We start from the raw sequence: 15,273 nt of genomic DNA, 5'->3' as shown, positions 1-15,273 counted from the left end.
GGTGCTGGTATCAATAGTGTGCACAGCCATACCCAGGTTTTGCTTTCTTTCTTTTTTCTTTTTAAAGATTTATTTATTTATTTATTTATTTATTTATTATATGTGAGTACACTATAGCTGCCTTCAGACACACCAGAAGGGGGCATCAGATCCCTTTATAGGTGGTTGTAAGCCACCATGTGATTGCTGGGAATTGAACTCAGGACCTTTTGGAAAAACAGACGGTGTTCTTAACCGCTGAGCCATCTCTCCAGCCCTCAGGTTTTGCTTACTTATTTAAAAAATGAAGTAAAGGTCGGGGATGTAGATCAGTGGAGGATGGAAATGACAAAGAAGTCTTTGTGAGTGTCTCTCTTTTAAATCAGCTATAGGGGCTGGATGTGGCTAAGTGTGTATAAAGTTCCAAGTTTCAACCCCTACCCAGTAGCACATAAAATAGTCCTGTTATTCCAGCCTTTAGAAAGTGGAAGCAAGTTGATCCGAAATTCAAAGTCATCCTTGCCTAAGTGGAAGCTTGACACTGGCTAGAGACAATATCTTATTTTTTTTCTTTTTGACTGTAGCTAATATGGAAAGTGTGAGTTGGGTACAAGCAGCAACACAAGGTTCAAGAACTGCGGTTTTACTTAGCCACTTCCTCATTGTTAGCAGGCAGCCAAGACCTAACATATTTGAAGCTCTAGGTTCAACTCCAACACCCCTGTGTCTTGTCTGGTTCAAAATTAAAAAAAAAAAAACAAACATACCTTGTAAAGATAACTGTTAGGTATACACTTTCTTTCTTCCTAACCCCAGCACAGATAATTTTTGTTCTGGGGTTCTTCATTTTATGATCCACCAAATAATTTTTATTCTCTATCCTTGTTTTTGTTTGCATCTTTCTTTTCTTGATTAAATTTAAAAATTGTATTTGTCTATGTGTAAGAATGTTTCATCTGCATGCAATCTGTGGTTGGGACCTGTACAGGGCAGAAGATGGCATCACATCCCTTGAAACCGAAGTTACCAATGACTTAGATGTACTGAGAAGTGAACCTGGGCCCTCCAGAATAGCAGCCAGTGCTCTTAATCTACACAAGCAACCTCTTCAACCCCTTTGTACTTTTTTTTTTTTAACATTGTCCATTTTGATTAGTTTTAATTATGAGAATTTGTAGGTCTATGCATGGGTATGTAAATACGAGTGCCTGGTGCATGTGGAGGCAGGAAAAGGGTGCTGGGGTTTTAACTGCAGGGCAGGTGCTGGGAGTATGAACTTTAGTTCCAGTTAAGAGCCTGGTGTGGTGAACACCTTTAATCCCAGTCCTCAGGAGACAAAACCAGGTGGATGGATGGATCTCTGTAAGTTTGAGGCCAGCCTGCTCTACAGAACAAGTTCCATGACAGCCAGGGCTACATAACAGACTCTGTCTCAAAACAAACAGACCAAGAGCAGTATGTGTGCTCTTAATGGGCTCTTGTAGAATTAACTAATTAATATGTCCCAGTGCAGGTTCCCTACCGCCTCAATGCTCTGTGTTCCAGAATCACACACACACACACACACACACACACACACACACCTTTTATTTTGATATGCCTTAAGCAGCATAATAGCCGGTCCACTGTCTTAAGTGTCACTACCTCCTGCTGATACTTCCAGAGTTACTACTTACTAAACACTGTATTCTCTCTTGGCTGCCTTGGACCCCACTGGGCTGCGTTCTGGTGGCTCCTTCACATGGCTGCTGTCCTTTGTCCTGCACTCTTCTCAGGCATGATGAATCTCCTCCTCCTCCCTCCTCCCTGCCGCCACCCCCCCCCCCCCCCCCCCCCCGTCCCAAGCCTGGAAGTCCTGCCCCTGCCCAGCCATTGGCTGCTAGCACCTTTATTTATCAATCAGAACTAACTGGGGTCAGGGTCCCTCATCGTCTTATGTGCAGACATGTACAGGTCCCCAATTAACATTAGAATACAAGCAGCAGCAGGCCAAACCCACTCACTATATTTCCCCCTTTTGTCCAGTTAAAAATACTTCTTTCTCAGATATACATTGAACATAATTATGACAGTTATATAAATTATAAGATATGACATACACTTATAATGTCCAGTATATTATCTAACTATGAGATTAAAGCTAGTCTTCAACCCCTGTCAGAGATCTGACTGAGCCATCTCTGTAAATCTAACATCAGCCCTTGTCCAAAAACATGTGATTCATGACTATAATAGGGTGAAAGCCCTTAGGGAAGTACCTATTCAATACTATATGCACAATAAATATAACTACGATTTTGGAATGCATCCCTTGCATAAAATGTGACCATCTTCAGGTTATTCTCTGTTGATAGTTTCACAGAATAAAATATGAAGATGACAGAAAAATAGCCCACAATCCTATTACTACTGCAGTCTAGCTGTGTTAGCATATTTTAGTCTAGCTGTTTGTGGTCTTTTTCCCTATGCATTGATTCTTTAATGTACAGACAGATATGTTGGAATTATAGCACACCCGAGAACTAGAGAACCTTTGGAACTGCAGAAGGGAAGGAACTGTTGTAAACAATTGAGATAGGACTCCTGGGGGCTGGGAATAAGTCACTGGCTGCCAAGAAAATGGAGGACTGAGTTGTTTTCTAAGCTAAAATCAACACATTTTGTGCTGATTTCAAAATTATTTTAGCTTTGGCTTCTGAAAAGAAGTGTAGGAAACTAAAGGCAAAGGAATATATTTTCTGGGGAAGATACTTGGTTTTGTACATGTTGGGATCTAAGAGTAAAATAGGCCATCCAGAAGAAAATACAGGGATTTGAGATATATAGCAAGGGTAAGGTAGTATTCTGATAGTAATCTGCCTGGAACTTGAATAAGAACAAGCTTGTAAGAGTATTTAAATAGTTAAACATGGTGCCTAAATAGTTAGGTATAGTAGCCTTTCAAACATACATATCTGGTTTTACTTGTTTGTGGAATAAATTTGTTTCCTGAAACAGAGAAGAAATTTCATCAATTTGATCTCTGTAGAATGCCACTAAATTTGAAAGGGTGCTATTTATCATTTATTACTCCCTTGCCGGCTTCATTGGTGTCTTCTAGAACAAAAAGGAAAAAAAAAAACAAGAAAACTTTTTCTAAAATGCTTCTGATGGGATTTGATTTATATGATTGTTATTTGAATGAGTATAATTCATTTAACCTAACCTGCATTAAAAAAATGATAAAACTTTGGGAGTTTAGCTTAGTGGTAGAGAATTTATTTACCAAGTACAAGTCTCCAGCAGCGAATGAATGAATGAATGAATGCATAAAAACATCGAAGATTGTTGTTTGTTGGTTCTTGAAATGCTAAGCATGACCCTAGTGGCTATGTTAAGGAGACTCCGTTATTTAATTTGAACAACATGGGGGAGGTAAAGATTTAGGAGTATAAAAATATAAGTCAAGAGACTGGGAAGATGGCTTAGCAGTTAAAAGTGTATAACTACCCTTACAGAGAACTTGAGTTGGCTTGAACCATCCACATTGGACGACTCACAAGGGATCCAGTGCCTTCTTCTGGCCTCCTCAGTCACCTGCACTCATGTGCATGCCCAAGTGCACATAACTAAGATAAAGTCAAATGCCATGCACAGTGGCACAGGGCTTTAATCCCAGTGTTCACAGGCAGAGGCAGATGAACCTCTGGATTTGAAGCCAGCCAGGGCTACATATGCACACACACACTATGTATCAAACAAAACACAGTAAAGTGAAACAAATCTAAAGTAAAAAAAATCAAGACAATGCAAACAAATCCCAAGTCTTGGATATTTGAAAGTGAGTAACTTGGACTGTCACCTGGAGCTTAGTTGGCAGAGTGCCTGTCTCCAGCACAGCAGCAACTGAGCATGGTGGGCACACTTGTAATCCCAGCACTCAAATTCAAGGTCATCTTGGGCTACTTGAGACCCTGTCCTTGGGGGACAGTGGGAGGATGATTTGATTAAGTGATATATTATTGCTTTTCTGAAAATCCAGGACACTCAATTGAGCATTCAAGTGTGCAGCACCACTATCATTCAGTGTACTGAGAGCACTTTTACTATATGCAGCAGGATGGTGGATCACATCACTAGAAGGGGTTTGTTTTGTTTTTAACTAATAGTAAAGATCTTTCATTGTTCTTGTGTTTTGAGGTAGGCTGTCCTGTAACCCAAGCTGACCTGACTGCAGTCATAGATCACCTTTAAGCTCTAAAACTCCCGAGCCCTGGCTGGCAGTGCAGGTGTGCAGCACACCAGCTCAGAAAGGGATCTTAATGTGAAACCAAATGTGTAAAAAGTTTGGAATCCTGTATTGTTAACATATTTCTTTATAGTTTTTTAGTGTGTGTGTGTGTGTGTGTGTGTGTGTGTGTGTGTGTGTGTGTGTGTGTGTCATGTGTGCCTGAAACTCTTGTGGAAATAGAGGACATCTTTACCTTGTAGGTCTCAGGTCATCTGCTTTGGTAGCCAGTGTCATTAACTGGTAGCCATCTTACTAGCCCTATTTATAATTCTTTAGGCAGAAAATTCTATGGCAGTAGTTAAAAATCCTTACAGAATTGTGCACATATCACATAGAATTTACTCATAATCAAGCTGCCTTCTGAAAATAAGACTCACCTATAGGAGTAAACGCCTATTTAGGAGCTCCACAGACCATTTCGAATGTGTTCTCTAGAGGGGAGATGTTATCTGTCTATGTGGGGCTAAGACACAAAATTAACTTACATCAGGTTTTTTTGTTGTTGTTTGATTTTGTTTGAGGAAAGGTCTTTCAGTATAGCCTTTACTGTCCGGGAACTTAAACTCAGCGAGATCTTTCTGCCTCTGCCCCCAAGGCTGGGATTAAAGGTGTGTAGTACCACACCTAGCTTTAAGTCAAGTTCTTGGTGTCTTTTCAAGGAATTAGGCTCAGGTATATTCTAAGAGTTAAATAAGAGCACTTCATTCAAAAGCAAGATAGTAAGGATTTGCCTGTCTTCGAGAGTGACTGTAGCCACATGCGTGAGTGAATAGTTATTTCCTGGGGCTTTGCTTATAAGGTAGGAAAGAGGGACTAATTGTCAAAGGCCATTTGGGTTCTCTACTTTAGTCGACAGACCTGAGTTGTCCCTTCTGATAATATATCTGGTTTTAACTATATAGTCTATTTTTGTATAGGCACAAGATGGTAAATAGGAAATTCTTTCTAAAAATTCAACTCATGACAATTTCCCTGGTTGTTCACACATCCAAAACCAACCTGTTTCTCAGTCTTGCATATATCTAGGAGTATATTTGAATAAGTATCTCAAGAAAAAGGGAGGAGAAACTTATTTGTCATGGGTAAGATCTACATGTAGCAACCCTCCTTTCTATTTTCCCCTTTAATTTAATGGTGTATTAACCAAACTTGCTACTGTAATTCTGCATGTATAGAGAGATCCAACTGGGGCATATTGAGGCTTTACTCCTCTGATTCCTCCCTGTCAGAACCGTTCTGCATTCCACTTGCTCCAAAGGGGATGATTCATGAATTGGTGAATATAGAATCTTTTAAACAAACTAGGGCCTAAAAAGACAGTGTGTGCACATGTGTTAGGAAGAGGAACGAGTAGTACATTTGAGAGTGTTGAGAGTGAAGAGCCATCGTGTTTCCTTTTTATTTGTAAAATGATTATGTAAATATGCTTGTTTTTTAGACCTTATTGCAATATGCAAGCAACAAGAATGCGTCAGAGCACATTGTGTATCTTCTGGAGGTATACCGCCTTGCTATCCAAAGTTTTGCCAGCGCACGTCCATTTTTAACTACTGAATGTGAAGATGTCCTCTTAGTGCTTGGCAGATTGGTCCTGTAAGTTTAAACTCTTACATTACTTAAGAATTGAGTACTGTTGGTTGTGATGTTTGCCTGACTTCTTTACAGTAGCACTATTTATTCTGCGAAACACCAGTTCCCTTTACTTGGGAACCCTAAGTTCCCAAGAGGTAAAGTCCAAATGAGTCCAGCTCAACAAAATCTACCTTTAGAATCAGTCTCAGACTCCCCACCCTCCCACCCTCCTCTGCCCCCAGGACTGACCTGGCTGTCCTGGAACTCTCAAGTACACAGTCCATTTTCCTTCTCTTTCCCTTAGATATAGAATGTGTGTTAAACAGTTTATTGTGACTGTGACCAAGTGCCAAAGAGGATTATTTTGGCAGTTTCAGGGGTTTTAGTTCATCATGAGAAGGAGGCCTGGCCAAGCAGAGCAGAGAGAATGCCTGCCTCAAGAGTGGGTTTGCTCCTTATCTTCCAATCCATCTGGAGCTCAGGTTTTGGACAGCGCTGCTTACCTCTACTGAAATCTGCCCTTAGTTAGTCATTGGTGGAATGCTTTTATAGATAACACCCTACCCATCTTCTAGGAATCTCAGTCTAATCAAGTTGGCAACCAGAATTAATTATCATAGTTTTAGGATCTGGAAACTGGTTATCTTTGAGAAATACCATATACCTCGGAGAAGATGCTGTGAAACTTTGTGATTTAATTACATTTTTTTGAACTCAAAATAATTTTACCAGCACAAAATATCAGTATAATAAAGCCACCCTATGTGTCCATAGTCATTTAGCTGTTTTAATATCAGGTTGCCTAGTAGCAGACAGAATTACACCATTAGCATTGCTCACCAACCCCGATGTGGGCTGGTGCTGTCTCATTTACATCCTGCATCGCTGAGTGAGATACTCCCGGTCAGGGTACTCTGTATCTTTTGTCTAGCCCTACCTGTTTGTATTCTCTTCACCACAGCTGAATCCCTGACATTTTGTGGAAGGTTAGTATTCCCTACTCATCCCATTGTTCTCCCTGCCACTTGATATCAGTCTCTCCAGGCAAAGTGATGCTCTGTAAGATTTAGGTGAGCTGTGGGTAGATTGATATTTTGAGTTGTTTTTTATTGACATTTTTGGGAATCTTCTAAAAGTCTTTTTCTATTACTTCTTCCCTGTGCCTGGGTAATAGTTATTGTAGAAGGAAGAATCATTTTTGCTTGGTTTTTAGAAGTGAAGAAATAACTTTGCCTATCATTCTGTTTCCCCTGCAAGTGATAGAAACTGAAGTGGATGACAGTCTGCATCTCTATAATGCTATGTCAACTAAACTCAGTGTCCTGTTCTTGGTCCATAGCTATGGGTAGACTTCCTGAACACATGAACACTGCTTAGAATATAACTTTTAAAAAAAAAGATTTATTTGTTTATTTATTTCATGTATGTGAGTACAATGTTGCTCTCTTCAGACATACCAGAAGAGAGCATCAGATCCCCATTACAGATGGTTGTGAGCCACCATGTGGTTGCTGGGAATTGGATTCAGGTTCCTCTGGGAGAGCAGTGAGTGCACTTAATGACTGAGCCATCTCTCCAACTCAGAATATGACTTTTTTTTTGGAAGGCTCATATATTTCTAAAATGTATTAAAACAATATAGACATAAAAGCATTATAGTTTTTCTTGGCTTTTTTTAATACTTGAAAAATCAATAGAACAATTTCAAAGAAAATTTTTAAAGAATATAAGTATTTAAAATATTTAGAATAAATATAAAATTTTTGCATATTTTTTCATGTGGCACTTAATTTATTACTCTAACCTTGTTATACTTACATAGTTATTTGCATTGTAGGAGTTGTTTTGAATTACTGCTTTCAGTGCCTGAAAGTGAACTGCCCTGTGAAGTCTGGGTACCATTTCTTCAGTCTCTACAGGTAAGTCCATTTTAATTCACAGAAATTATCTGCATGTTGTCTAAACATATTTAATTATTCTCAGCAAAGAAACGTAGAACAAAACTTTGAAACTTAGAACAAAACCAAGCTAATTACATTATTTGTATATTTATGATTATTAAACTAAAATATTCAGATTGTTCATAACACAGTGCCTTGTTATTCAATATAAATCTCTAGATCAAATGGCTATCATGGATTCTATTCATACATTATATTCACAGGAGACCACTTGGGCTCTCACCTTTCTAAGTGGGTGGAACAGACTATTAAGTGGCAAGTGTCCTACCCAGCAACAGGTGTCAAATGATCTGCTAAGGGTAGAAATTGAAAAGGTATTTTAAAAAATACACTACAACCTCGGGAGCTTATCAACCAGTAAAGCTCCTGCCTTGCAAGCATGAGGACCTGAGTTTATATGGGTTCAAGCCAGGTGTGCTAGCATAGGCCTATAATCCTAGGATGTGAGATGAGAAACAGAAAAGAATCCCTAGAACTCATATCTACCTAGCCTGGCCTACTTGGCAAAGCTCCAGGCCTCTTGAACAAAAATAGCTGGTAATATGCTAGAGAATAACACCAAGGTGTTGACCTAAGTGTGCACATACCTGCATACATATACATGCATGCATACATACATACATACATATAAACATTAAATAATATAAATCATTTAATTGCTGATCTCTAAGGGTCAAGTAAACATTAAAATGTGGAGATTATTCTAATCTCCATTTACAATAATACATAGACACAAATAGGAAAGTTAGCTTGCCCAGAGTAACACCCACTACCTTCAGATTCAGAATCCTTTATTAATGGCTTCTCATTAATGGCTTCATGCAGGACACATATTTCACAGTAGCTTGAACCTGTTTCATATGGACACAGATAAAGATTTGTATATTAAAAAGACATTTTAGAGTATAGGAATGTATTACCTCTATGCTATATACTACAAAATGAAGTGGCTGTAATGTAGGGGAAAAGAAAATTCTTTGTCAGTCCTGGCCTATTTGAAACCATGTAATGTGGTTCTTATTTCTCACATATCCAAACAGCCATTAAATTCATCTTTCGTGTATGGCACATTGATTTCTGCTTTTGTTTGGGATTTATTTGAGCTTTGCTTTAGCTTTTTTTGTTTTGTTTTGTTTTGGTTTGGTTTTTTGTTTTTTGTTTTGTTTTGTTTTTTAAAAAAAAAAAGTTGGTCACACCTTGTGGGTTAGCGGAAATCCAAGACCAGGCTGCCCTTGGTCTCAGTCTGCAGCCCTGACAGGCCTCCCCTTCATGCCAGCCCTGCCCTCGCCTCAGGAGTGCTGGGATTACAGGTGTGCAGCACCACCCCCAGGGAGCACACTGCTTCTTGTCTTGATGCCTTGGAGCCTTTGGTCCTGGCATGTCGCCTTCTAGAAGGACACATGCACTTAATTCTTGTAGTGCTGTTAGGATTTTTATTATATCTTCCCTGGACAAAATACTTTCATAAGGTTCTTTATTTTCTTAAAGTGTTTGCTTGAGTAAAGTAAAATGCCTCTTTCCCCCAGTGTAAGTTTTAGTAGTTATCAATATTTTTGAATGTGTTCAGTAAAATTAATGGATTAACATTGAAGATAAATAAGTGGTTTGACCCCTGTTAAAATCTGAAATATGTGACAGACAAAGCAGTGTGCATGGCATTCTGGATACTTTTTTCAAAAATAAACTTTTGCCTTGAACCTTTGAACTTCTTTTCTCACCTCCCAAGTATTCTGCCTGATAGGTGCCACCATGTCTGGCTTTTTGGGTTTTATTTTGTTTGTATTAGCTAAGGCCTCAGATGGCACCAAGTCCTGCTGACCAATGTGCAGCCCTTGTGCATCAGAAAAACTGTTCTGGGCCAGTTTTTGTCCTTGTCCTTGTTCCCAGCGCTGGAGATAAAGCTGTGTATAGGGTTTGCCCATGCTCTTGTAGGTGCATCTGAGCACTCCACACTGACCTGTACTTCCAGCCCGAGGAAGATTTTGTTATTGTTCATGGTATTTAGCTGTTTTGTTGTTGCTTTGGTTTTGGTTTTGGTTTTTTTGGTTCGACTAGCACGTACTTATTTGTAGCTAGCCCAGGTGGGCCTACAGCTTGTTCTTTGGTTAGTTTTTATTATGAGGATGCAGCTTTATTCTACATGCAGTAATTTTCCTCTTTGATAATCACAAGGTATTCTGCGTGTGAACATGAATTTTTTGACTAAAAATCTCCTATTTGTTTTAATGGTGTGAAACTGAATGACTTACTGCCATTTCAGTGTTATAGATTTCAAGGTGTGGCAATTGTACTTTCAAAAAAAAAAGGTAGCTCTGATTGAGGGTGCCTTTTTTTTTCTTTTTTTTTTTTTTAGTGCTTAGTATTCCTTTACACACGCACACCCCCAATAAATGAACATTTTTAAATTAAAAGAAACATAAGTACAAAGTTTTTTTTTAAGTTTTTTTTATTATAATTGATTATTCAATACTTACTGACAACAAAAGTTGCTTGAAATGAAATAAATTCTGCGTTTAACAGATGAGAAAGTAAGCCATTTGGTGTGGCAGCCCGACCTTGGTTGAGTCGTGGGGAGCTTGACATGAGATTTAGAGAGATGATAGGGAGGAGAAAGTAAACTGTCCTGGAGTTCACTCTGTAGACCAGGCTGACCTCAAACTCAGAGATCCACCTGCCTCTGTCTCCCAAGTGCTGTGATCAAAGGTTTGTGCCACCACTGACTAGCTTGCTTCTTAGCTTCACTGAAAAGTAAATATCTCTTCTGTGTATAGGACAAAGAAGTCTAAAGACTTGTCAATCTGTAAAAGGAGAATTGCTATGTTAACAATCTAAAATTATATCACATAATTACAAGTTAAGTATTGGCATTAGTGAACTGTTAGTAGATCCAACTCCCTGGATTCCCCTCCCACCCCCACCAATAGAAGGTTTTATGTAGCTCAGGCTGGCCTTGAGCTCTTAATCTTTCTCCTTCTTCACTTCTATCTACTAATTGCTATCACTCTATCTCGCTATGTAGGCCTACTAGCCTAGAACTCCAGATGTGCCTGTCTCTGCTTCTCAAATGCTGATATTAAAGGTTTGTGCTATCATACCCAGGAGCAATTACATTAAAAAAAAACAAAAAACAAAAAAATGCCCGGCCGTGGTGGTGCACGCTTGTAATCCCAGCACTCTGGGAGGCAGAGGCAGGCGGATTTGCCAGGGCTATACAGAGAAACCCTGTCTCGAAAAAAAAAAACAAATCCAAAAAACCCCCTAAAAATAAAACCACTAATAACCAAGACCTTAAAACATTTTGTATAAAGCCAAATCTTAATTAAATAATACATTAACAAGAATTTAAATAGTTGAAAATCAGGGTTGGAGCTGAGGCTCAGCAGTACCCCTCACCCCAGTGGCATACATCAATTATTCCCATATGGTAATTATTTTTATTTGCAAGACTGTGCTGCATGAATACTGAACAGGCCTTTAGTGAAGTCTGCTACTGCCAAGGTTATTAGGTCTGGCCATTGTAATTACTGGGATAGTCCAGATATTCAACTCAGGTATAAATTGATTATGATAATAATTTTACATGAAGGAAATTCATGAAAACATTTTAAATACATTTTTAACTTGGTTGGAAATATCCCAATAGGAAAAGACAAACATTTGAAGTTTTTTTCCTCTCCCTCACATTATAAGTGTTTTGGTCCAGGAGTTTTGCAACAAATCTAGACTTTAAGATTCTACAGGGTTTTTAAGCCTAAAATCCACAAACATTTGTGCCAAGTTATTCCACCAGTCAGGATTTAGGGGTGGGATTTTATTCGGAACATGTCTTGTACACTTATGCTGTTCTCATTAGTTGGGGTATTCAACGGTGGCAGGGGACTTGCCTTGTCTAACACTATTGCCTTGTCAACCAGGATCAGACTTCTCACATTTTCTCAACCAAGATGTCAGTTACCCATGTATATATGTGTCTGTTTCTGCCAAATAGGAAACCAGTTCTCAGGGAGGCCTTAGGAGCTTAAACTTTACTCCACCCCTATCCAAAATGGAAGTCTTATTCCAAATAGTTTCTTATATTGGTGCAGGTGTCTCTCTTATGTTGGAGTCCATCTCAGGGGCAGCTTATAAAGGCAAATACCATAAAAGCTTCTATACGGGTGCGGAAGTGTTGGTTCCAGTCCAAGCTCATTTGTGGGTAACTAGAGAAAACAGTTTTACTGACTTCTATCGTGACTGGTTTCCAAGGGCACAGAACATATCAGAATATGTAATCAACTTGGGCATGTGAAAGTTTCTACAAACAACATATGAGAAAGTTTCCTTATAATATTAGTAACAGCCCAAAATGGCAGGCTAGACAGATTAACAGTTACCTAGGCCTTAATATTTTACCCAGACCCTAAAGTAAGTATTTTTCGGTTTCTTGATACTTTACTAAGTTGAGAAAGTAAGGCTTTGCCATTAGCTTCTCGCTAAATGTGCTGCTTTTGTTGTAGGAGTCACATGATGCATTGCTGGAATTTGGGAATAATAATTTACAAATACTGGTTCATGTTACAAAAGAAGGAGTGTGGAAAAACCCTATTCTTCTTAAAATTCTGTCACAACAGCCAGTAGAGACAGAGGAAGGTAAGTCTTAACATTTCATTGGCCATATTGAGTTCTGTTTTGTTTTGTTTTTTTGGGGGGAGGGGGGTTGGTTTGGTTTTTTTTTCGAGACAGGGTTTCTCTGTATAGCCCTGACTGTCCTGGAACTCACTCTGTAGACCAGGCTGCCCTTGAACTCAGAAACCCACCGCCTCTGCCTCCCAGAGTGCTGGGATTACAGGCATGCACCACCATCATCTAGCCATACTTATTGAGTTCTAAGAGATTTGAAATTGGTTATTGCTTAAAATTTTGTACCTGAGTTTTTTGGTTTGGTTTGTCTTGTTTTTCTGAGTAGTAAAAAATAGTTACTAACGTGTGTGTGTGTGTGTGTGTGTGTGTGTGTGTGTGTGTGTGTGTGTGTCTGGTGCTTGCTGAGGCCAAAAGAGAGGATCAGATAGATCCCTTGAAAGTGGAGTTAGAGATGGCTGAGAACTGCCAAACTGCCCTGTAGGTGCTGGAAACTAAACCCGGGTCCTCTGTAAGAGCAGCAAGTGTTCTTAGCCATTAAGTCATCTTTCCAGCCCAAGGACTTGGAGGGTTTTTTAATAAATCTCCCAAGTGTTCAGAATACAACCATGGACATATTGCCTAGCTAAGAGCTCCTTTTATTTTGTTTTTTTCAAGGTTTGTTTATTTGTTTGTTTGTTTGGTTGGTTGGTTTTTTGGAGACAGGGTTTCTCTATATAGCCCTGGCTGTCCTGGAACTCACTCTGTAGACCAGGCTGGCCTCGAACTCAGAAATCCGCCTGCCTCTGCCTCTTAAGTGCTGGGATTACAAGCATGCACCACCACTGCCTGGCTAAGGTTTAATTTTTAAATTACACATATATGGATGTGTCTGTGTGGGTATGTGCATGTAAATACAGTGCCCAGGGAGTCTAGAGTCATTGAATTCACCTGGAGCTAGAGTTACACCGTTCCCATCTGGTGTGAGTTCTGGGAACCGTACTGTGATCCTTTGAAAGAGCTATATGCGCTCTTAATCACTGAGCCATCTCCATCCCTAAGAGCTCCTTTTAAATTAAACCTTAAATGTGATTGTTTTCAGATGCTAAAGGACAGATAAGATAAAGTATCATACTGTCAATAACTATTTATTATTCCCACACCTGTGGCTGGGGATTGCCTTATAATTGGCAAGTGTTCTACTGCTAAGCTATTTGTTTATATGTATGCCACAGCAGAGGCATTTTTTCCTGTGCATTGGTTTTTTGCCTGATTTTAAAAGTATTTGATTGAAGGTTGATAACCCTTACATCACTAAGTCAATGGTTCCATAGAAAATACAGAAGTCTGAACATTGTAGTTGATCACAGATTGGTAGCAGAAGAACACAGAAGATATCGAGATAAATAATAGCCAGTGATAGTGAACGTTTATTACATGCCTGCTTTTGTTCTGTTTCTTATTTGTTTCACTCCCATTTCATGTATGATTCTGTAATTCCCTTTAAGGTGAATGAGTTTCATTAACATTTTATAGATGAAAATTTTCAGCTTTAGAATGTTCAGTGAATTTGCATCAGAGTAAGACTGAATCCTCAGATGGCAATTTAGAAATCTGCAGTACAGAGAAATCTTGGTGTATAAGAGATGAAAAGCACTGTGCAAACTCAGCAGGCCTGGGGGCTGAATGCTAACATTCCTGCTTTCTAGTATATTGTCTCCTATGAGAATCGTAAGCTGCGCATAGCTGTGTAACACATAGAGCGGGCTCTGACAATAGGCAGAACAGTCAGGCAATAATGAGAAGAGGTCTGAAGAACAGCAGAGCCAGGGGCTAGTAACTCCTTGGCTCTCTGAGGAAAGGACCTCGTTTATTTTTTAAATACTTGACATTAACATTACTGAAAACAAAAGAATAAAGAACTAGTGATGGGGGAGCTATAATAATGAATTATTTTGTAGATTTACATGATTAGTCTAAAATGGAAACAGCTAAGGTAAATGTGATGTTTTTCCTTCATGACTTTTGGCTTTGGCTCCATTTTATACAATTTAAAACCAAAAGCATATAATCCTAAGACCCAAGCTCTGCCTGCTATATCTAAATCTCCATAGTTGGAACTCAGAAGTGTTAAAAGTAGGTAAAATTTCTGGAGAACAACTTGGCAATATGGGCCAGAATTATTGATCAAAGCCTTTAACCTAGTAGTCCCACTTCTTGGGCTCCATGCACAAGCTTGTGAATTGCATCATTATTGATGACTGCTAAGATTGGAAACAACTTGTAAATTGACCAGTAAGGAATCATTGAGATAAATTATATAATACATCTAAATAGTGAGGTTTGGTTGATAGCGATAAATAATAAGGCAACTGTAAAAGATTGATGGTAGAATGAACTACTATATCATGTACTTGGTCGGTCAAGAAAGGAATCATTTATGTAAAGGTACAGAAAAAGATGAAAAGAATTGTTTTTCTGAGAGGGAAACTAGGTGAAGTACTGATGAGATTTTCTTTCCTTCTTTTTTAATGAATCTTGCAGTTTAGAGAGATGGCTCTGTGCTTAAGAGCACTCACTTGTTGCTTTCAAGAGGACCTGGGTTTGATTCCCTGCACACACGTGGTGGCACTACTCTGTAACTTACAGATACTCACATGGCACACACATCTGAAAATGAATACATACATGCATGCATATATAAAAGAATCTTTTGGGGAGCTCATGCTAGGATTGCAGTCATATACCACCATGCCTGGCTTGGGCTATGCTTTTAGCTGCATATGTGTATACACATTGCACATACACACAGACAATGAGTTATCTTATTTTTAAAAAGGTAGTTTTAAAACTAGGCGGATTACAATGGAGGAGGGGTTTGTTAGAAAATTAAGA

General features: G+C 39.0%; 1 protein-coding gene across 1 annotated transcript in view; it reads left to right on the top strand.

Annotated features, from left to right (window-relative positions):
• Rlf (RLF zinc finger) overlaps positions 1-15,273 on the top strand; it is a 53,431-nt gene that overhangs the window by 20,024 nt on the left and 18,134 nt on the right. The window contains exons 2-4 of the mRNA XM_052177246.1: positions 5,688-5,842; positions 7,659-7,740; positions 12,279-12,411. Coding sequence (XP_052033206.1) covers positions 5,688-5,842; positions 7,659-7,740; positions 12,279-12,411 — 370 coding nt within the window. The remainder of the gene's footprint in view (positions 1-5,687; positions 5,843-7,658; positions 7,741-12,278; positions 12,412-15,273) is intronic.

This window comes from Apodemus sylvaticus, chromosome 3 (genome assembly GCF_947179515.1).
Source record: "Apodemus sylvaticus chromosome 3, mApoSyl1.1, whole genome shotgun sequence".
NCBI lineage: Eukaryota > Metazoa > Chordata > Mammalia > Rodentia > Muridae > Apodemus > Apodemus sylvaticus.
The sequence above is the reverse complement of the archived record's forward strand: the minus strand, read 5'-3'. Positions and strand labels throughout refer to the sequence as shown.